The 23569-nt window shown below is 42.1% G+C and overlaps 1 protein-coding gene across 2 annotated transcripts; it reads left to right on the top strand.

Moving 5' to 3' along the window:
- The first annotated feature begins 1836 nt into the window (after window positions 1-1836).
- Window positions 1837-23418, top strand: LOC118389894 (glucose-6-phosphate exchanger SLC37A2-like). Of its 2 annotated transcripts, none has more exons than XM_035779853.2 (18): window positions 1837-2540; window positions 3672-3753; window positions 4819-4909; window positions 5079-5157; window positions 5248-5383; window positions 6467-6543; window positions 6821-6987; window positions 7437-7474; window positions 7837-7953; window positions 8224-8314; window positions 8477-8539; window positions 11482-11567; window positions 12107-12155; window positions 12473-12546; window positions 12926-13004; window positions 13392-13489; window positions 14425-14489; window positions 22325-23418. In XM_035779853.2, the coding sequence occupies exons 1-18, from the start codon at window positions 2482-2484 to the stop codon at window positions 22338-22340; spliced, it is 1467 nt and encodes a 488-aa protein (XP_035635746.1). In that variant the 5' UTR covers window positions 1837-2481; the 3' UTR covers window positions 22341-23418. The 2 variants fall into 2 exon arrangements, with proteins under 2 accessions (XP_035635746.1, XP_035635745.1); XM_035779852.2 differs by having other exon boundaries at window positions 1838-2540; window positions 7807-7953.
- The last annotated feature ends 151 nt before the right edge of the window (window positions 23419-23569 follow it).

The raw sequence follows: 23569 nt of genomic DNA, 5'->3' as shown, positions 1-23569 counted from the left end.
TGCTCTATTCATCTTTACTTCAACCTTGTTTCTCATAGTCTTAGAGTCCTTTAGGTGCCTTTTAGCAAACTCCAAGCAGGCTGTTGTGCCTTTTACAGTGAGTGACTTCATTCTGGCAACTCTACCATAAAGATATGATTGGTGGAGTGCTGCAGAGATGGTTGCCCTTCTGGAAGGTTCTCCCATCTCCACAGAGGAGCTCTGTCAGAGTGACCATCGGGTTCTTGGTCACCTCTCTGACATGCACTGTCAACTGTGGGACCTTATATAGACAGGTGTGTGCCTTTCCAAATCATGTCCAATCAATTGAATTTACCACAGTTGGACTCCAAGTTGTAGAAACATCTCAGGGACGATCAATGGATACAGGATGCACCTGAGCTCAATTTCGAGTCTCATAGGAAAGGGTCTGAATACTTATGTAAATATTTCTGTTTAATACATTTGCCAGAATTTCAAAAACACTTTTTTCTTGGTCATAATGGGGTATTGTTTTGAGATTGGTGAGGGGAAAAATATATATGTAATCAATTTTAGAATGAGGCTGTAATATAACAAAATGAGGAAAAAGTCCAGGGGTCCGAATACTTCCCAAAAACTCCCAAAGCATTCTTTAAAAAAATGTTTTCCTTTATTTGACTGGGCAAGTCAGTTAAGAACAAAGTCTTATTTTCAATGACGGCCTAGGAACAGTGGGTTAACTGCCTTGTTCAGGGGCAGAGACGACAGATATTCTTACCAGAAGATAAAAGCGAGTCTAACATCAATGCCCCAACTAAGCCTGGTAAAAGAGATCACATTACCATAAACTATTGATATTAGAGAGTGCACAGATTCTTCTGCTTTTTCACAAATTGCTAATGTGTGTAGTTCTAATTTGATGGTTAACATGGCTAATAGTTAAATGTTTTCTCAACATTTTATTTTAAATTCTGCTGTGTTTTTCCACTCTAACTGTAACACAGTTTATAAACTCTAATCATGAGACTCACTCATCATGACCACCCTCAAGGTGTTTGTGCATCAGTACCCTTTTCACAAACTGTAATGAATAACATTTTATTTTCACACGGTTCTTTTCAGCACACTTCTGGGGAAGGGGGATCTAGTTAGTTGTACAACTGAAGGCGTTCAACCGAAAAATGTTTTATGAATTTAATCCAACCCCTCTGAAATCAGAGATGCCTTAATTGACATTATTGTTTTATTTATTTAACCTTTATTTAACCAGGAAGGGCTCATTGAGATTAAAATATATTTTTCAAGAGCGCCCTGGCCAAGATGGGCAGCACCAAGTCATTACAAAAAAAATACAGACAGACAACATGAAAAACTACAAGTAATCTAGTAAAAACAATTGAATTCACAAGCGTATAAAATAGCAAATTAAAAACATTGACAGGTCAGGGAATCAGCCTCAAAATCCTTCATCAGTGATATTTAAAAACACCAAGCATGTCATCGGCGGCCGGGAACAGGTGTTGTTTGGGGGGTTAACTGCATTGCTCAAGGGCATAACGGCTGATTTTTCCACCTTACCGGTGTTGTGCCGAAAATCTCTCCCAACATGACCCAAGAAACGTTTAAATTTGTAATTTTAGAGATTGCATTTAAAAATACAGCCATTTCTGCATATTTTCATTTTCTGCTGTAAGTAGGTTATAACACATCACGGAAGACAAACCGTACTTCTCTGCTACTTGAAGAGTTAATGAACGAGATTGTTTTTATAGCCCGGTGCCACGGTTGAGTGGAAATTACATTCACGTACAATAGAATGGACTGACTTTACAAACTCTGCCCATTCAATCATCGCTCCTTTAATTCAGTGACGTCAGACACGGGAAACACGTGTCCACACACTTCGGAATATAGATTTTGTTGAGGAGTTTTGCCTGAGTTTGGAAAACATTAGGGGAGGATTACCTTCAAACTATTATGGACACAATCTGTTACCATATTTACACATTTCCGTGTGACACGGCAGAGAAGTGCATAGAGTATTTATAGGAACCGGCTTTTATAACGCTTTCAGCGGACTCGAGCAAGTATGGAAATCGATGGGAATTCATTGTTTGTGGAGATTCACCCACATCATCATGAAGCAGGAATAGCAAAGCGACGGAAACTTTTTTGATCAGTGCTGAGTGTTTTTGTTCTTTATATTTTAAATGAATATATTTTTTTAAAGAAAATAAAAATCGGTGTGTTTTTAATCAAATACAAGTGGAAAGAAATTTCAAGCGAGAGCCTGTGAGAAAAGAAGCTGTCCCATGTAACGAAACGTAATAGTTTAAGTTTGTTTTTAGCTAGTTTTATATAGATTTTTTTTGTAGTCCTAGTTTTTGTACAAATACTATATCATCAATTGGGTGTATGTATATAAGGCACCCGATATAACTTTTGAAGCCATGTCTGAGAGAAAATTGTAAGCGGTTTTTAACAAGTTTTACGAAGTTGTTTAGGCTACTACACCTAAAGATGAGGTCTTCTTTGGCTCCCGGCATTAGACTGATCACGTCCTTCTCAAGAGACAGCTGGTAAGTTTACACTGTCTTTGAATTATATTGTGACACCCTTTATGTAAACAAAACTAAATGCATTGAATTTTACAGTATGTACTTTGATGATGGGGGAGGGGAAACGGCGGTTTTGTCCTTAATCAGCTAGATGTCAATGATTGGCGAGAGATTTGGTGTCATTTTATCTATGCATTACTGACATACTGACATTCTAGAATGTTAGGAATTAGTCAACAGTCTAGATTTCATTTGAGTGTTTCATTAGGTATAGTTAAACCCCATATTCAAATATGTATTTGCAAAAAGAAGCATTGGCAATCATAGAATGTTACATGCAATCATCCTAGGTGAAGGTTATTGGATTTCTGTAACTATTCTGCAATCAACAAAACCTTCTGCATTATTGCTGTCACTGATCCAGTAAAGGGTTAAAGGTCTCAGGCACTACACTTCCTCCCGAATGGCTGAGTCTGAAATGGCATCCAATTCCCTATGTAGTGTACCACTTTTGACCACAGCACATGGTCAAAAGTAGGACACTAACATGGTGTAATTTGAGATGAATTCTATGTGTTGTGTGCAATTAGCCTGGGGATGAGGAGGTTACACCAGGTTGTAAGTGAGGTGTTAACGGAATCTAACTCATGGTAAAACCTGCCTTTCCACTCCAGGAAAAGTAAACAGTCAGTACAGAGCATGCAGTGTCTGTGGGTTGTAACTAGCTGCCTTCCTGTGCAGTGTGCACCTAGTGTCATGAGGCAGCCAGGTCCCTGTACTGGTCCCAGCACTGAAGAACTATTCTGAATACCCTGTTTTGTTTCCATGTCAGGTTCCCACAAGAAAAAGTGCTGATGTGTACTTTCTACTGTACAGACAAGTCCATGTGAACAATGGTTTTGTGTTCTCCCCAGAACCTTTTCCAGGATGGTAGTTTGAAGCCTGCCTCTCTGCCTCTCTCCCCTCTCCCTCCTTCCAGAACATATGATGCTAACATCCCTGGAGACTTCTAGTCTAGACCATGTGAAAGAAAGAGATTGTCCTAAAAACTGTAGAGGGTGTGCTTTGACTTACAAAGAGGACAAAGTTCATGGCATGGTATTTGCTTTGGATAACATTAGAATGAGCTCTTCTTCTACTCTCTCTGTCCAGGTACCGAGGTTTCACCCTCTTCCTCACCTTCCTCTTCTATACCAGCTACCATCTCTCCCGGAAACCCATCAGCATCATTAAGGTGATACACTGACTCCACAAGCCTGTATTAAACGTTATTGAAATGTATGGCCACACTGTTCAGCTTTATATTGTAACATCTATAGGTGTTCTAGACCACAAAATCCCTAGAACACTCGAGCCGCACTACAATGGTTAACACTATATACTGAACAAAAATATAAAAACAACATGTAAAGTGTTGGTATCATGTTTCATGACCTGAAATAAAAGATCCCAGAAATGTTCCATACACACAAAGTTTATTTCTGTTGTACACAAATTTGTTTACATCCCTGTTAGTGAGCATTTCTCCTTTGCCAAGATAATCAAACCACCTGACAGGTGTGGCATATCAAGAAGCTGATTAAACAGCATGATCATTACACATGTGCATCTTGTGCTCGGGTCAATACAAGGCCACTTTAAAATGTGCGGTTTTGCCACACAACACTATGCCACAGATGTCTCAAGTTTTGAGGGAGCATGCAATTGGCATGCTGACTGTGGGAATGTCCACCAGAGCTGCTAGGGAATTTAATGTTAATTTCTCTACCATAAGCCGCCTCCAACGTCGTTTTAGAGAATTTGTCAGTACTTCCAACCGGCCTCACAACCGCAGACCACGTTTAACCATGCCAGTCCAGGACTGCCGCATCCGGCCTCTTTACCTGTGGGATCGTGAGACCAGCCACCCAGACAGCTGATGAAACTGAGGAGTATTTCTGTCTTTAATAAAGCCCTTTTGTGGGGAAAAGCTAATTCTGATTGGCTGGGCCTTACGCCCATTGGGGGGGGGGGCAGTCTCCCAAGTGGGTAGGCCTATGCCCATCCATGGCTTTGCCAAGTCATGTGAAATCCATGGATTAGGGTCTAATTAATATATTTCAATTTACTGATTTCCTTATATGAACTGAAAATTTTGCCTGTTATGTTTATGTTCAGTATAGTTTGTGAGAAAATTATTTCATAGTTGTTTTTCTTTCGAGACGTTTAGTTCTTTACCATCTTTATGCAGGTTGTCTTAAATGCTGAGTGTTTTGTGTCCATGGGTGTAATCTCTGCTTATTGCCCCGTGCATGTACAGAGTCAGCTGCACAGAAATTGTTCCACCCTCATTCGACCTCCAAACCTCAATGGAACTGACAATGAAACCTGGTGTGACTGGGTGCCCTTTGGTGAGTCCTCTGCTTGACTCAAGTTCTTTGTTAATTTTAAGAAGAAATAGAAATTCTTCCAAAGTTTTTTGAGTGCTTATAAAACAAATATTTAGAACGCACAAAATGTCAGTAGAATGGGACAGCAGATTTCATTTGGATATTTTCAGTGTCCTCTTGTTCTGTCCAGACCAGGACAACTACAAGACACTGTTTGGAGCCGTGGACAACTCCTTCCTGGTTGCTTATGCCATTGGCATGTTTTTCAGGTAGGCTGAATGATGTATTTGATTCTGTTTTGTATATGTGTGTTAACTCACTACAAGCAGTTGACCAGATGATGTTGTGCGGTTTGACAGTGGGATATTTGGAGAGCGCGTGCCCCTGCGCTACTACTTGACCATCGGTATGCTTCTCAGTGGTCTCTTCACATGTCTGTTAGGCCTGGGCTTCTACTTGAACATCCACTCAATATGGTACTACGCCTTCTTCCAGGTACGGGTTAAATCTCCTCCAAAACCATTCAGTCACTTGCTCACACTCTGCAGCATAGTTACCTTTTTAATTTTTTTATTAAATATACTTTTTTCCGCCATACACTACCATCCCTACCCTGACTGGAGTAAACTAACGGGAAACAATACTTATACTGCTACTTACAGCCAGAGGTGTTGATTCGAGTCACATGACTTGGACTCGAGTCAGATTCGATTGACAAATATGATGACTTGAAAATCGTCTTTGACACCAATGACTCGTGACTTGACTTGAATTTTAGCCTTATGACTCGACCTGACTTGATACCCTTCCCAAGCCCAAAATATATAAAAAATTATGCTATTAAATCAAGTGTGCAGCACATCAACTCTTAATTTAACGGACAGCAGCCAATCAAATTGTGCCAGCTGAGAAAAAGTTGTGCGCGGCAGTGCAGAGGAACGTCGGCGGGTGAATTCAGAAGCCAAAATTATTATTTTCGGATATAAAGACAATGCTGTATCAACAAAAAACGGATTGCAACTTGCAAAACATGCGGGAATAAAATTACAGACTGAGGTGCAACAATTTCCAACTTTGTTCAACATTTGAAGCTGCACAAAGAACGGTAAGTCGTGGCTAATATAACCGACAGCAATATATATTTTATTACTCTACAAGTGTATCATGTAGACTAACGTAGCGTTAAATCAATGAGCCTCCACACAGTCAGTCAGTGCGGGAACGTGATCATTGCACCCAAGATTGAGCTATAACTGGCGAGGCATTTCTTATTGCACAAGTCCAGGTAGCCCCTCTCTGTTTCAGTATCATATGACCGTGATGGTGTGAGGGAGGCTGAAAGAGTGTTTCAATGCCAGTACTTTTCTCAAGGCTGTTTGTGAGAATGTAATGTAATAAACCAGCCCACCCCCCTTCTCTATTTTTATTTGTATCCCTTTCTTTCTCTCTTTCTTGTTGGGATACAAATAGTATCTCTATCTCCCTCTCTTTTTCTCTCATTGGGTCTGGTGTAGGGACATATTTAATGTTGAAACTATAGAGAATTTAAAGACCTCAATCTCCCTCTTACTTTCGTAGGCAATGAATGGACTGGTGCAGACGACAGGCTGGCCTGCAGTGGTGGCCTGCGTTGGGAACTGGTTCGGAAAAGGGAAGTGAGTGAGACATCCTTACTGTAGACTGGTTCAGCAATGCTGACTACGCAGTATCAATACCCTCTTTTCCATCTTGTGCAGGGTTTTTAACTGTTGCTCACAGTCAGTCACATGATGTGAAAGTAAAAGCAACAGGCTTCCAATGCCAATGCCAAAAGCTGTCCTCAGTATTTAGTAAGCTGTCTCACTGTTCACCGTCAAGATGTACAATGTTTCTCAAGGTAAATCCACCTCTCATTTCCATCCTATCTGTATGTGTCTGTCCCTCTCCCTCCAGGCGAGGATTCATCATGGGTGTCTGGAACTCCCACACCTCGGTAGGCAACATACTGGGCTCACTCATCGCTGGCGTCTTCGTATCTTCGGCCTGGGGCATGTCCTTCATCGTGCCTGGCACCATCATCGCCTCCACTGGCGTTCTCTGTTTCTTCTTCCTGGTGGAGAGTGAGTCTGACCTCTTGGGCCGTATTCTTAAAGCGTCTCAGAGTAGGATTGCTGATCTAGAAGTTTTGCCTTTGAGATTATAATGAATGGACAGAGGGGGCCTTATCCTAGTTCAGAGTTCCTACTTTGAGACGCTTTATCGATATGCCCAGACCTTGTTCAAAACATGCCAATAGTGCTGACTGTAATCCATTACAACCTATTGAAGCTTGATAGATCATAGTCATGTTCATTGCCACTATACAGTTATTATGGAGTTATGGAGGAGATATTTTTATTAAGCTAGTTTGAAAAAGGATCATGCTACATTTATCAGAGTTTTCACTACAGGCATTTCATCTTAAACTTAGACTGTTAACATTAAGACAAAATGTAAAAGGAGAGTTGGCTTGTCCCAATAATATTTTGACATAAATGTATTTGTGAGCAAAACCTTTTTTCTGTCACAGAACCAGAAGATATCGGTTGCAGCCCTCCACAACACCATGTAAGTACAACCAAAGAACACATTAAGTAATTGGTGCCCTTAGTAGTATAGAGAAGGGCTACCTTGCTAAAGGCCACAAGGGCAGTAGGTGTAGGTTGCACCTGAGATATGATGCCTGGCCCGCTTCACTAACCTCTAGGCTACCAGCTATGCCCAGTTTTTGACCTTATTTTTGTTTTGTGATGACCAACGCTTTGTCATTACATTACTTTCCTTTGTAAGACTTGATATTATAGAGTAATAAAATAAATGTCAAACAGATCTATTCAACCTTAAAACAGTCAATAGTTGCAGCCCTGGTTAGAACCATGCTAATTGCTGTGTATTGGCAGGAGGACAATGAGAAGGAGCCTCTCTTACAGAACTCATCCAGTAATGAGGAGATCTTCAGCAGTCCTGGCCAGTCCAACTCTATCTCCTCTGAGCCGGCAGAGGAGCACACCAAGGCCATCAGCTTCTGTGGGGCCCTCAGGATACCTGTGAGTGGGGATCACAATCTACTTTCATTTCAAGCCTTTTCAGTTGCTGAATTTCATCAAATGTTACACAAGTATTCCTCTGGCAAAACAGACACAGGCAATCAACATAATAATGGGTTGTAATTTTATGTCATTGCACCTAAGCCTTGAATTCCTGTTTCACCTCTGTTGTGACTCATTGTTTGTAATTACTCTCCAAACCCACATGAATGCAGTTGACTCTTGTTATGACAGTTGCTATGACTGTGTAATATGTGTGTTATCTTACAGGGCGTGATGGAGTTCTCCCTCTGTCTTCTGTTCGCTAAGCTCGTTAGCTACACCTTCCTCTACTGGCTTCCCCTCTACATTGCTAACGTTGGTACGCACTCAGTTTAGCGTCTATTTGTTTACAGTTGTCATTTCACCTGAGGGTTCAAATGCTAACAATGTTTATAAGCTGATAATGATTTGCTTTGCATTGTGAGATGCGCTGTCAATTGCGTACTGTGTCACTTAAAATTCCCAATGTTTATTTCCTCAGCCCATTTTGACCCCAAGGAAGCTGGGGACATGTCAACACTATTTGATGTAGGAGGAATTGTTGGTAAGCCTTAACAGTTTTGTGGTGGATTTTATATGGTGGATTTTATATGGCGTTATCTAACCTTCTTATAGCCCAATAATCTGTAAGATCATATGAGGAACCAGGAATCTCTTCCCTGATTACCTGGATGTTTTGTCTGCACTGTAGTTTTAACAAATCATAGAAATAATGAGTGGTTTCTGCAGTCATAACAAATGTCTGCAGTCATAACAAAACAGGCTTAACAAGTAAAGTCTACAGTCATAACAAAACAGGCTTAACAAGTAAAGTCTACAGTCATAACAAAACAGGCTTAACAAGTCATGTCTGCAGTCATAACAAAACAGGCTTAACAAGTCATGTCTGCAGTCATAACAAAACAGGCTTAACAAGTCATGCCTGCAGTCATAACAAAACAGGCTTAACAAGTCATGTCTGCAGTCATAACAAAACAGGCTTAACAAGTCATGTCTGCAGTCATAACAAAACAGGCTTAACAAGTCATGCCTGCAGTCATAACAAAACAGGCTTAACAAGTCATGTCTGCAGTCATAACAAAACAGGCTTAACAAGTCATGTCTGCAGTCATAACAAAACAGGCTTAACAAGTCATGTCTGCAGTCATAACAAAACAGGCTTAACAAGTCATGTCTGCAGTCATAACAAAACAGGCTTAACAAGTCATGTCTGCAGTCATAACAAAACAGGCTTAACAAGTCATGTCTGCAGTCATAACAAAACAGACCATATACAGTGTCTTGGAAAAGTATTCATATCCCTTGGATTTATTCAGTTTATTGTGTTACAAAGCGGGATAAAAATGGATTTAGTTGCATTTTTCTGTCAACAATCTACTCAAAATACTCTGTCAAAGTGTAACAATTCTAACTGAAAGATTTGACTCACTGTGAGAAATAAGAGGTTAACATGATTTTTGAATGACTAACCCTTCCTCTGTCCCCCCATACATACAGTTGAAGTCGGAAGTTTACATACACTTAGGTTGGAGTCATTAAATCTCGTTTTTCAACCACTCCACAAATGTCTTGTTGCCAAACTATAGTTTTGGCAAGTCGGTTAGGACATCTACTTTGTATGACACAAGTCATTTTTCCAACAGTTGTTTACAGACAGATTATATCAATTATAATTCACTGTATCAGAATTCCAGTGGGTCAGAAGTTCACATACACTAAGTTGACTGCCTTTTAAACAGCTTGGAAAATTCCAGATAATTATGTCATGGCTTTAGAAGCTTCTGATAGGCTAATTGACATCATTTGAGTCAATTGGAGGTGTACCTGTGGATGTATTTCAAGGCATACCTTCAAACTCAGTGCCTCTTTGCTTGACATCATGGGAAAATCAAAAAAATCAGCCAAGACCTCAGATTTTTTTTATAGACCACAAGTCTGGTTCATCCTTGGGAGCAATTTCCAAATGCCAAAACGTTAGACCCAAGTGAAACAATTTAAAGGCAATGCTACCAAATACTAATTGAGTGTATGTAAACTTCTGAACCACTGGGAATGTGATGAAATAAATAAAAGCTGAAATCATTCTCTCTAATATTATTCTGACATTTCACATTCTTAAAATAAAGTGGTGATCCTAACAGGGAATTTTTACATGGATTAAATGTCAGGAATTGTGAAAAACTAACTTTAAATGTATTTGGCTACGGTGTATGTAAACTTCTGACTTCAACTGTACTACATCTGTAAGGTCCCTCAGTCAAGTATTGAATTTCAAGCACAGATTCAAAAACCAAGACCAAGGAGCTTTTCGAAAGCCTCATAAAGAAGGGCAGTGATTGGTAGATGGGTAACAATAACAAATCAGACTTACAATATCTCTTTAAGCATTGTCAAGTTAATAAATATGCTATGGATTATGTATTAATCTACCCAGACACATCAAAGATGCAGTCGTCCTTCTGAACTGAGCTGCAGGACAGGAATGAAACAGCTCAGGGATATTACCATGTCATTGGGGATGTTAAGAGCTCGAGTTCAGTGGCTGTGATGAGAGAACTGAGGATGGATCAACAATATTGTAGTGACTCAACAATAATGACCTAAAAAGGAGAATACAACGGACATAATAAAAAATACTACAAAACATTCATCTTGTATGCAACAAGGCACAAAATGAATAATGCTAAAAAAAAAAACACTAAGCAATACACTTTTAGCCCAATTCAAGGCCTTATGTTTGGGGAAAATCCAACACAACTCCTCACTGAGGAACTGCCTCCTTATTGTCAAGCATGGTGGTGGCTGCATCATGGTATAGGAGCGCTTGACAACGGCAAATGCTGGGTAATTTTTCAGGATAAAAAGAAACGGGATGGATCTAAGCACAGGCAAAACCCTAGAGGAGAACCTGGTTAGTCTGCTTTCCAACACACTGGGAGAGGAATTCTCCTTTCAGCAGGACAATAACCTACCACACAAGGCCAAATCTACACTGGAGTTGCTTACCAAGAAGACTGTGAATATTCCTGAGTGGCCTAGTTACAGTTTTGACTTAAAGCTGCTTGAAAATCTATGCAAAGTCTTAATGTCTGTCTAGCCATGATCCCCAACATCTTGACAGAGCTTGCATATTGCACAATCCAGGTGTGTAAAGCTCTTAGATTTACCCAAGAAGACGCATAGCCGTAATCGCAGACAAAGGTGTTTCTAACATGTATTGACTCAGGGAGCTCAATCCTTATGCAACAATTATATTTTAGTTATAACATTTACAATGAAATCGATTTTAATCCCATTTTGTAACACAATACAGACCATAGTCATAACAAGTAACTGCTGTAGTAGTCTGCCAGAAGAGTTCTCATTAGAATTGGTCAATTAATGGCTCTTACTGTATGGTGTCAGAGCACTTCCCATAATATTGATCATTAATGTAGGACTGCTGTCTCCCCCTGTGTGTTAAGGGTGTGTGCTGTGTTTCTGCAGGGGGCATCGTGGCTGGACTGGTGTCGGACCAAACTGGGGGCAGAGCCTCTACCTGCTGTGTCATGTTAATCCTGGCTGCCCCTATGGTGAGTGTGCATTCACACATAAGACACCACTGGCTTTTAACCATGTGTAACACCAGGGCCATTTATAGTGTCTCTAAGTGCCGTCCACAGGGAAATCTGTACATTCCAGACTTTAGAAAACCGGTGCTGGGCAAAATATACTGTAGATAAGGAAAGGCCTGCACAAATGCCTGAATTATAAATGTGGACTAGACACTTTATATTCCCTTATGAAAAGAGGCAATTCTCTATGTCAAAGTTTTGATCACACAATCACATATATGCAATGTAAATATGACTGCATAATGGACACAGAAAATGGAATTTGGCTGTGCTTGGAACTCTGGATTTGGCAGTGAACTTCACCCGCTGCCCAAGCCTGAAAACATTTTATGTTAGTCCGTGAGCTCCTTTACAGTAGTGTGTCAATCCATTTTTCAGCATAGCTCAATGTTTTCCTTTGGGTCTGCATGTGGGTTAGTAAATCCTTCAAAAGTGACACATTTGACCCACGATCCAGTCTAAATGTTCTAAATGTTTGTTTTTTGTTGCTTTCCTAGCTGTTCCTGTACAACCACATTGGACAGCATAGCCTAGCAACCACAATCGGTAAGAGTTAAGTTATTCTGTATGAAATTTGACTTTGAAGCCATGGAGCTATTTTGGTTTCAACGCCTCTTACTGAAAACTACATAAATGCTCCAATTTAACACATTGTCTTTACTGTGTGTCGGTTGTGTGTTTGTAGCCTGTGGATTTCACATTTACGCTTTGTCATTTGGCAGACACTCTTATCTATGACTTGCAATCGGTGCAACCAACAAAACAATATCACTATGAAAAGCTTATTAAAAATAGCCTTTGTCTGCTAGCTAGCGTACTGTACATGCCTGATCCACTTGTTGCTGTTTTCCTCTGCCTTGTAGGGATGCTGTTGGTGTGCGGAGCCCTGGTGAACGGACCCTACGCCCTCATCACCACCGCTGTGTCTGCTGACCTGGTAAGCACATCCACCCCAGACTGCACTGCTGCATGCCTTTCTCACATGAAGTCCTCAGCTCTCCCGAAGTCACACAGGAGATAAGCCCGTCATTGCCCCTCTCACCCCAAATTCCCCAGGTTCCCTGTTAGTCCAAGACACTTTCTAAAGCGTCTTTCCTCGATTCCTTGCATTCTTGCATTCTATCTCCCTCACCTCTTTCTCAAACCGTATTGGAGAAGAAGATCCCAAGGTCCCTCCCATCAGACCTTCACCTTCCATGCGTTTTGAGAAGAGGCAGAGGAGAGAGAACACAAGGAATTGAGGAGAGAAACATTTGGAAAGAGCCCAAGTCTTTTGTGCTGAATGTTAATTCAAAATTAGGGTTTTTCTTTCATAGGGGACGCATGAGAGCCTGAGAGGAAATTCTAGAGCATTGTCAACGGTCACTGCAATTATTGACGGCACAGGGTCAATAGGTATGTGGGGAATTTCTAGGACACACACGGGGGATTGGTACCCTTTGATATTGTTGTTTTTAGATTTGATGCTTGTAATGGGTTGGTGGTGCTAAGATGCCTTTGTGTGCCTGTGTCAATGCATGAAGGAAGGTTTTTGTTTTAGGTTGCCTATGTTTTGAGAGATTAACTTCAATGCTCAGTCATTGCAGTGTTATGTGACAATTACAAATTGTATACAGTTTATTTACAAGTTCCATGGCTCATACAAAACTATTTTCTATTGTAAGTGATGTAGTGTTCTAAAGGCAGACTTTTTATGATTGTTGTCCCAAATCAGATTGTATATCCAGTCCTGGTTTTAGGTGCTAGGGTTCCCATGACTCTTATTTTCTGACTCTCCTCTAGGTGCCGCCCTAGGTCCTCTGTTAGCAGGGCTGATCTCTCCGACGGGATGGAACAATGTCTTTTTCATGCTGATCACTGCTGATATCCTCGCCTGTTTGGTTAGTTTTTAATCTTTGTTTTTATTAACATGTTTTATAAACCACTGCAAGATTTTTGCCACATGTTCAAAGAAGGTGCTACACCTGTGGATTGTGTACAAAATTAATGATACCCTTGATACACTACATGGCCAAAAGTATAATTTGGTATGTGGACACCCCTTCAAATTAATGGATTCGTCTATTTCAGCCACGTGTATAAAATCGTGCACACAGCCATGCAATCTCCAGAGACAAACATTTGCAGTAGAATGGCTCGTACTGAAGAGCTCAGTGACTTTCAACGTGGCACCGTCATGGGATGCCACCTTTCCAACAAGTCAGTTCGTCAAATTTCTGCCCTGCAAGAACTGTAATTGCCGGGACAGCTAATTATTGTGAAGTGGAAATGTCTAGGAGCAACAATGGCTCAGCCACAAAGTGATAGACCATACAAGCTCAGAGAACAGGACCACCGAGTGCTGAAGCGTGTCGCGTTTAAAAATCGTATATCCTCAGTTGCAACACTTCTACTGAATTCCAAACTGCCTCTGGAAGCAACGTCAGCACAAGAACTGTTCATTGGGAGCTTCATGAGATGGGTTTCCATGGCCGAGCAGCCTCATACAAGCCTAAGATCACTATGTGTAATGCCAAACGTAGTGTGGAGTGGGGTGGGTGCCATTGGTGGGTGGGGCAGTGGAAACATGTTCTCTAGAGTGATGAATCAAGTTTCACCATCTGGCAGTCCGACGGACGAATCTGGGTTTGACAGATGCCAGGAGAACGCTAACTACCCGAATGCGTAGTGCCAACTGTAAAGTTTGGTGGAGGAATAATGTTCTGTGACTGTTTTTAAATTGTGTTACATATATATATATTTTATATTTATATGTGTAAAAACATAGATCTATTTTAGTAAGCTGTGTTGAGTGTGCTGTCTCCCTGTTTTCCAGCTGCTGTCCAGGCTGGTGTATAAAGAGGTGAGGGGCTGGTGTGGACACAGCCCCAGACATAGAGGGTAAGCCGCTCACGACTACACCGCTGGGAATCATATAACCAAACAGGAAACCCAAAGCTGGTTTCCTTTTATTATGATAAAGTGGCTGCTAAGTGCAATTAGTCATGTTAGTCATAAAATCATACCCATTTTATCCAAGAAGTGGACAAATACTGGCTACTCCACTTAAAAGGGGCAAAATGCAATTGAACTAGTGTGGACTAAAATGACTATTCCTTTAAATACAGGTCAAAGCCACAAATAGAGCTACTCCCCAGGGCTTTATACATTAGCCTTTCCCTAGAGGTTAAGGGTGCTCATTATTCTACTCCAAAGTGGCCTCCAGGCTGCTGATTATTAATTGGCTAGCTTTAAGGGGAAAATTGCAATTGCACCTCAGGCTATTTTTAAAAATCAGAAGTTGTCATTCACGATTAACCTGGGACCTTGATTGCGTCTTGAGAGTATAGTTCCACCAGGTTCCCATAGGATTTGAGACATGATTGTCTTTAAATGGATGACTAGAGTTGGTGTTATTAGACACTGGATCATAATTATTTATATACATACATACATACATACATACATACATACATACACTACCGTTCAAAAGTTTGGGGTCACTTAGAAATTTCCTTGTTTTCCATGGAAATATAGTCAAGACGTTGACAAGGTTATAAATAATGATTTTTAATTGAAATAATAATTGTGTCCTTCAAACTTTGCTTTTGTCAAAGAATCCTCCATTTGCAGCAATTACAGCCCTGCAGACCTTTGGCATTCTAGTTGTCAATTTATTGAGGTAATCTGAAGAGATTTCACCCCATGCTTCCTGAAGCATCCCCCACAAATTGGATTGGCTTGATGAGCACTTCATACGTACAATAGGGTCAATCTGCTCCCACAAAAGCTCAATAGAGTTGAGATCTAGTGACTGTGCTGGCCACTTCATTATAGATAGAATACCAGCTGACTGCTTCTTCCCTAAATATTTCTTGCATAGTTTGGAGCTGTTCTTTGGGTCATTGTCCTGTTGTAGCAAGAAATTGGCTCAAGTTAAGCGCCGTCCACAGGGTATGGCATGACATTGTAAAATTGAGTGATAGCCTGCCTTTCTTCAAGATCCATTCTACCCTGTACAAATTTCCCACTTTACCACCACCTAAGCACCCCCAGACCATCACATTGCCTCCACCATGCTTGATAGATGGTGTCAAGCACTCTTCCATCATCTTTTTATTTTTTCTGCATCTCACGATTGTTTTTGTTTGTGATTCGAACACCTCAAATTTAGATTTGTCTGTCCATAACTGTCCAAACCTTTCATCTGTCCAAAACAGGTGCCTCACAAGTCCTCAACTGGCAGATTCATAAAATAGTACCCGCAAACAGTGGAGAGGCGACTCCGGGATGCGGGCCTTCTACACATTGTTCCTCTGTCCAGTGTCTGTGTTCTTTTGCCCATATAATCTTTAATTTTTATTGGCCAGTCTGAGATATGGCTTTTTTCTTTGCAACTCTGCCTAGAAGGCCAGCATCCCGGAGTCGCCTCTTCACTGTTGACGTTGAGACTGGGGTTTTGCGGGTACTATTTAATGAAGCTGCCAGTTGAGGACTTGTGAGGTGTCTGTTTCTCAAACTAGACACTAATGTACTTGTCATCTTGCTCAGTTGTGCACCGGAGCCTCTCACTCTTTCTATTTTGGTTAGGGACAGTTTGTGCTGTTCTGTAAAGGGGGAAGTACACAGCATTGCATGAGATCGTCAGTTTCTTAGCAATTTCTCGCATGGAATAGACTTCATTTCTCAGAACAAGAATAGACTGACGAGTTTCATAAGAATGTTCTTTGTTTCTGGCCATTTTGAGCCTGTAATCGAACCCACAAATACTTATTCTCTAGACACTCAACTAGTCTAATTTAGGCCAGTTTTATTGCTCCTTTAATCATTTTTCAGCTGTGCTAACATAATTGCAAAAGTGTTTTCGAATGATCAATTAGCCTTTTAAAATGATTCACTTGGATTAGCTAACACAACGTGCCGTTGGAACACAGGAGTGATGGTTGCTGATAATGGGCCTCTGTACGCCTATGTAAATATTTCATAAATGAGCCGTTTCCAGCTACAATAGTCATTTACAACATTAAAAATGTCTACGCTGTATTTCTGATCAATTTGATGTTATTTTAATGGACAAAAAATGTGCCTTTTCAACAAGGACATTTCTAAGTGATCCCAAACTTATGAACGGTAGTGTGTATAAACTCAGCAAAAAAAGAAACATCCTCTCATTTTCAGCAAACTTAACATGTGTAAATATTTGTATGAACATAAGACTCAACAACTGAGACAAACTGAACAAGTTCCACAGACATGTGACTAACAGAAATGGAATAATGTGTCCCTGAACAAAGGAGGGGGGGGGGTCAAAATCAAAAGTAACGGTCAGTATCTGGTGTGGCCACCAGCTGCATTAAGTACTGCAGTGCTTCTCCTCCTCATGGACTACACCAGATTTGCCAGTTCTTGCTGTCAGATGTTACCCCACTCTTCCACCAAGGCACCTTCAAGTTCCTGGACATTTCTGGGGGGAATAGTCCTAGCCCTCACCCTCCGATCCAACAGTTCCTAGACGTGCTCAATGGGATTGAGTTCCGGGCTCTTCGCTGGCCATGGTAGAACGCTGACATTCCTGTCTTGCAGGAAATCACGCACAGAACGAGCAGTATGGCTGGTGGCATTGTCATGCTGGAGGTTCATGTCAGGATGAGCCTGCAGGAAGGGTACCACATGGGGGAGGAGGAATATCTTCCCTGTAATGCACAGCGTTGAGATTGCCTGCAATGACAAGCAAAGTCAGAGGATGCTGTGACACACCGCCCCAGACCATGACAGACCCTCCACCTCCAAATCGATCTCGCTCCAGAGCACAGGCTTCAGTGTAACGCTCATTCCTTTGACGATAAACTCAAATCCGACCATCACCCCTGGTGAGACAACACCGCGACTCATCAGTGAAGTGCACTTTTTGCCAGTCCTGTCTGGTTCAGCGACGGTGGGTTTGTGCCCATAGGCGACGCTGTTGCCGGTGATGTCTGGTGAGGACCTGCCTTATAACAGGCCTACAAGCCCTCAGTCCAGCCTCTCTCAGCCTATTGCGGACAGTCTGAGCACTGATAGGGATTGTGTGTTCCTGGTGTAACTCGGCCAGTTGTTGTTGCCATCCAGTACCTGTCCGCAGGTGTGATGTTCGGATGTACCGATCCTGTGCAGGTGAACAACGTGGTCTGCCACTGCGAGGACAAGCAGCTGTCCAGCCTGTAGCGCTGTCTTAGGCGTGTCACAGTACAGACATTGCAATTTATTGCCCTGGCCACATCTGCAGTCCTCATGCCACCTTGCAGCATGCCTAAGGCACGTTCACGCAGATGAGTTGGGACCCTGAGCATCTTTCTTTTGGTGTTTTTCAGAGTCTGTAGAAAGGCCACTTGTGTTTTCATAACTGTGACCTGAATTGCCTACCGTAAGCTGTTAGTTTCTTAACGACCGTTCCACAGGTGTATGTTCATTAATTGTTCATTGAACAAGCATGGGAAACAGTGTTTTAAACCCTTTACAATGAAGATCTGTGAAGTTATTTGGATTTTTACGAATTATCTTTGAAACACAGGGTCCTGAAAAGGGGATGTTTATTTTTTTGCTGTGTGTGTGTGTGTGTGTGTGTGTGTGTGTGTGTGTGTGTGTGTGTGTGTGTGTGTGTGTGTGTGTGTGTGTGTGTGTGTGTGTGTGTGTGTGTGTGTGTGTGTGTGTGTGTGTGTGTGTGTGTGTGTGTTCATCACATGCTTGGTAAATGGGTGTAGACTAACAGTGACATGCTTACATATAGGCCTTTCTCAACAATGCAGAGAAAAAGAAAATGGAGAAATAATAGCAATGTAAAAAAATAAAAAATAATATTAAATACACAATGCCAGTGCCTAGTCGATGTGCAGGGGTACAAAGTAATTGAGGTTGATATTGTATGTGCATATAGATGGGGGTAAAGTGACATAATAAACTCTATCAGCAGCTTATGTGATGAGTAAAAGAAGTTAGTGCAAAAAGGCTCAATGTAGATAGTCCGGGAAGCTATTGCATTAAACCTCTTAAGGATTCCACCCTTTTTTCAATTTTCACCTAAAATGACATGCCTAAATCCTGCTGCCTGTAGCTCAGGACCTGACGCAAGGATATGCATGTTCTTGATACCAAAATGATCAATGGAAATCAAATTTATCAACTCATGGAGGTCTGGATTTGGAGTCACACTCAAAATTAAAGTGGATAACCACTCTACCGGCTGATCCAACTTTGATGTAATGTCCTTAAAACAGGAACTGCTGACACACTCCAGCCACATGAGGTCTAGCATTGTCTTGCATTAGGAGGAACCCAGGGCCAACCACACCAGCATATGGTCTCACAAGGGGCTTGAGGATCTCATCTCGGTACCTACTGGCAGTCAGGCTACCTCTGGCGAGCACATGGAGGGCTGTGCGGCCCCCCATAGAAATGCCACCCCACACCATGACTGACCCACTGCCAAACCGGTCATGCTGGAGGATGTTGCAGGCAGCAGAACGTTCTCCACGGCGTCTCCAGACTCTGTCACATGTGCTCAGTGTGAACCTGCTTTCATCTGTGAAGAGCGGGCGCCAGTGGCGAATTTGCCAATCTTGTTGTTCTCTGGCAAATGCCAAACGTCCTGCAAATGCCAAACGTCCTGCACTGTGTTGGGCTGTAAGCACAACCCCCACCTGTGGACGTCGGGCCCTCATACCACCCTCATGGAGTGTTTCTGACCGTTTGAGCAAACACATGCACATTTGTGGCCTGCTGAAGGTCATTTTGCAATTCTCTGTCAGTGCTCCTCCTGCTCCTCCTTGCACAAAGGCGGCGGTAGCGGTCCTGCTGCTGGGTTGTTGCCCTCCTACGGCCTCCTCCACGTCTCCTGATGTACTGGCCTGTCTCCTGGTAGCGCCTCCATGCTCTGGACACTACGCTGACAGACACAGCAAACCTTCTTGCCACATCTCGCATTGATGTGCCATCCTGGATGAGCTGCACTACCTGAGCCAACTGTGGGTTGTAGTCTCATGCTACCACTCGCGTGAAAGCACCGCCAGCATTCAAAAGTGACCAAAACATCAGCCAGGAAGCATAGGAACTGAGAAGTGGTCTGTGGTCCCCACCTGCAGAACAACTCCTTTATTGGGGGTGTCTTGCTAATTGCCTATAATTTCCACCTGTTGTCTATTCCATTTGCACAACAGCATGTGAAATGTATTGTCAATCAGTGTTGCTTCCTAAGTGGACAGTTCGATTTCACAGAAGTGTGATTGACTTGGAGTTACATTGTGTTGTTTAAGTGTTCCCTTTATTTTTTTGAGCAGTGTACATGCATTTAAAAAAATGTTTTACCATCTTTGAAATGCAAGAGAAAGGCCATAGTATATTATTCTAGCCCAGTTGCAATTTAGATTTAGCAATGTATTTGCAAAGTTTTAGACTGATCCAAAATGTTGTATCAAGTCTGGCCAAATGTGCCTAATTTGGTTTACTAATACATTTAAGTTAATAATTGTGCACGGCCCTCAAACAATAGCACAGTAGTCTTTCAATGTAATAGCTACTGTAACTTGGACAGTGCAGTTAGATTAACAAGAATGTAAGCTTTCTGCCCATATCGGATATGTCTGTATCCTGGAAAATGTTCATGTTACTTACAACCTCATGCTAATCACATTAGCCTACGTTAGCTTAACACCGATCCTATAGAGGTTTTAAGTTCCTGACTATGTTTTCAAATGGTCAAGAAGACACACAGCTTCAATTTCTCAGGCACTAATTTTGCTAGGGCTGTCTGAGTGGTGAGGGGAACACTGAAAACTAGCTAATGGAATTTAGAATGCTCTTCCTTATTGTTTTATTAACTAATTTACCACCTGATGACGTCACCAGGCAGACCAAAACTCCATCACACCAAAACAGGCTGACATTTCAGGCAGTGTTTTTGACCAGCTCCAACACCAAATAAATAAATAAAACACAGAATATCTACTGTTTGGCTGCACTGGGGCTTGTAGGCTTTAAAAAAAATGATAGCCACGCTGTCCCATTTATTCCAAGTTCCAAACTAACCCTCACATCCTGTGAAATAATGTTGTTTTCAAATAAAGCAAAACTCCATCCCCAACAACAATTGTGCGCCTCATGGCTCTATGCTGCCCCCCATTTATTCCACCTCCCAAACTAACTCAAGCATTAGCCTCTCTCCAGCAAAATTGTGAGTAGGCTAGGTGCCATTGTTGACTTGTTAATTTTATCTATCAATCAATCAAATGTATTTATAAAGCCCTTCTTACATCAGCTGATGTCACGAAGTGCTGTACAGAAACCCAGCCTAAAACTCCAAACAGCAAGCAATGCAGGTGTAGAAGCACGGTGGCTAGGAAAAACTCCCTAGAAAGGCCAGAACCTAGGAAGAAACCTGGAGAGGAAGCGGGCTATGGGGAGTGACTAGTCCTCTGGCTGTGCCGGGTGGAGATTATAACAGAACATGGTCAGGGTTCCATTGCCGCAGGCAGAACAGTTGAAACTGGAGCAGCAGTACGGCCAGGTGGACTGGGGACAGCAAGGAGTCATCAAGCCAGGTAGTCATGAGACATGGTCCTAGGGCTCAGGTCCTCCGAGAGAGAGAGAATTAGAGAGAGCATACTTAAATTCACACAGGACACCGGATAAGACAGGATAAATACTCCAGATATAACAGACTGACCCTAGCCCCCCGACACAAACTACTGCAGCATAAATACTGGAGACTGAGACCGAAGGGGTCAGGAGACACTGGCCCCGTCCGACGATACCCCCGGACAGGGCCAAACAGGCAGGATATAACCCCACCCACTTTGCCAAAGCTCAGCCCCCACACACCACTAGAGGGATATCTTCAACCACCAACCTACCATCCTGAGACAAGGCCGAGTATAGACCAAGAAGATCTCCCCCACGGCATAACTCAAATGGGGACGCCAACCCGGACAGGAAGACCACGTCAGTGATGCACCCCTCCTAGGGATGGCATGGAAGAGCACCAGTAAGCCAGTCACTCAGCCCCTGTAATAGGGTTTGAGGCAGAGCATCTCAGTGGAGAGAGGGGAACCAGCCAGGCAGAGACAGCAAGGTCTGTTCATGGCTCCAGTGCCTTTCCATTCACCTTCACACTCCTGGGCCAGACTACACTCAATCATAAGACCTACTTAAGAGATGAGTCTTCAATAAAGACTTGAAATTTGAGACCGAGCCTGCGTCTCTCACATGGGTAGGCATACCATTCAATAAAAATTGAGCTCTGTAGGAGAAAGCCCTGCCTCCAGCTGTTTGCTTAGAAATTCTAGGGACAGTAAGGAGGCCTGCGTCTTGTGACTGTAGCGTACGTGTAGGTACGTACGGCAGGACCAAATCGAAAAGATGGGTAGGTGGAAGCCCATGTAATGCTTTGTAGGTTAGCAGTAAAACCTTGAAATCAGCCATTGCCTTAACAGGAAGCCAATGTAGAGAGGCTAGAACTGATCAAATTTTTTGGTTCAAGATTCTAGCAGCTGTATTTAGCACTAACTGAAGTTTATTTAGTGCTTTATCCGGGTAGCCAGATATACTCAGTTGAAGATTCTGTGGTTGTTCCTACACTGCCAGTCCTCAAATATGAAATGACATTGAATTAATCAGATCCAATGATCTGGTGCCTATGTTAATAACCGGAATAGGTTTGCATTCAGTCCATTCTGAAATAGGCTAATCTAACCTTGTGTTTGCAGGTTCAAAGAAATCTGAGTGGCTGCCTGGGACAAGAGACCGTATCACACCTGCGAGGAAGGGCGCAGGAAAAATTACCCAGTAATAATCCCTGAGGCACACCGTGATTCATACAGTACTGGTCCTTTCATCCTTCAGCCTTAATGGATCCATACCTCGTCACCAGCAGATGAAAGGAGCTGAAAAAGGAGGAAGGGGACATTGATATTCTGGGACCGTCTGACAGAGAGAACATGTCCCTTCCTCAAGTGACCGCAAAGCTCTTTCTCTTTTAAACCCCCAAAAATACACTTTAAAAATAGTTTTTTATAGACTGTCTCTCTCAGTGCTGTGTGCATCTTTCATGTTTTATCATTACAATTCTGTGCACACTGTGCCTTTCCCCAATCTCCCCTCCAGTTGACATCACATACCAGTATTGGGCAAGTTGAATTCAGGGGGAGATCCCTTTTGCACAGCCGAGGGATGCCAAACTACATAAGCAGTAAAGGAGGATTTTCAAGGTAATCAAGGGCTGTGGAGGTGAATGTCATCACCAACAAAAACTCAACAGATAAGGAAAAGTTTGCTGACTGATCAAAAAAAATCTGTCTGCACCATCACATTATTCCATTTGTCTCTGATGCAAATGTTTGTTGAAATGTTTATTGATCAATGATTAGAAGTTTTTATCCTCCATGTGCACTTCGTTGTTTTGTTTTTGACTCCACCCCTCCTAGCCGGCCTCGTCGTCAATTTTGAGCAGGGTATGTGATGATACTGATGGTTTGTCTGGACTAAACGTTTTTACGGTTGTGGCTAGATAACGAGTTCCCAAACATTTTTTGTCCCACGACCCCTTTCAATTTTGTTTGTGACGCCCCCCCTGCCCACCATGTAATTTTTTTTTAAAAAGTTTTGCCAAACGGCCAACATTTACTTTTTTAAATTGTCTATAACCGTCTATTACAAATCAGTCTGACAGCACTTTTGACAGTATTTCAATCTGAAGGAAGTATAGTTTGAAATGACTAAAATGCATCAGAAAGGTATTGGGAAGTTCAGAAGATCATCAGTCAATAATTCTGTGTAGAAAAGAATACCATCATTGATGACCTCCCCCAGTTTGATTTAGTTAGCGCCTAGTCTTGCACTCTGTTCTAATGAGTCCTGCGTGGCTTGTGGGCATTGTAGAGGAAAACATATGTGTTCCTGAGAGTCTTATCTTACAGTCATGGGGTCATAATATTTTGTAGCTTAAACCGTTC

This window comes from Oncorhynchus keta, chromosome 11, assembly GCF_023373465.1.
Source record: "Oncorhynchus keta strain PuntledgeMale-10-30-2019 chromosome 11, Oket_V2, whole genome shotgun sequence".
NCBI classification, from domain to species: Eukaryota; Metazoa; Chordata; class Actinopteri; order Salmoniformes; family Salmonidae; genus Oncorhynchus; species Oncorhynchus keta.
The sequence above is the reverse complement of the archived record's forward strand: the minus strand, read 5'-3'. Positions and strand labels throughout refer to the sequence as shown.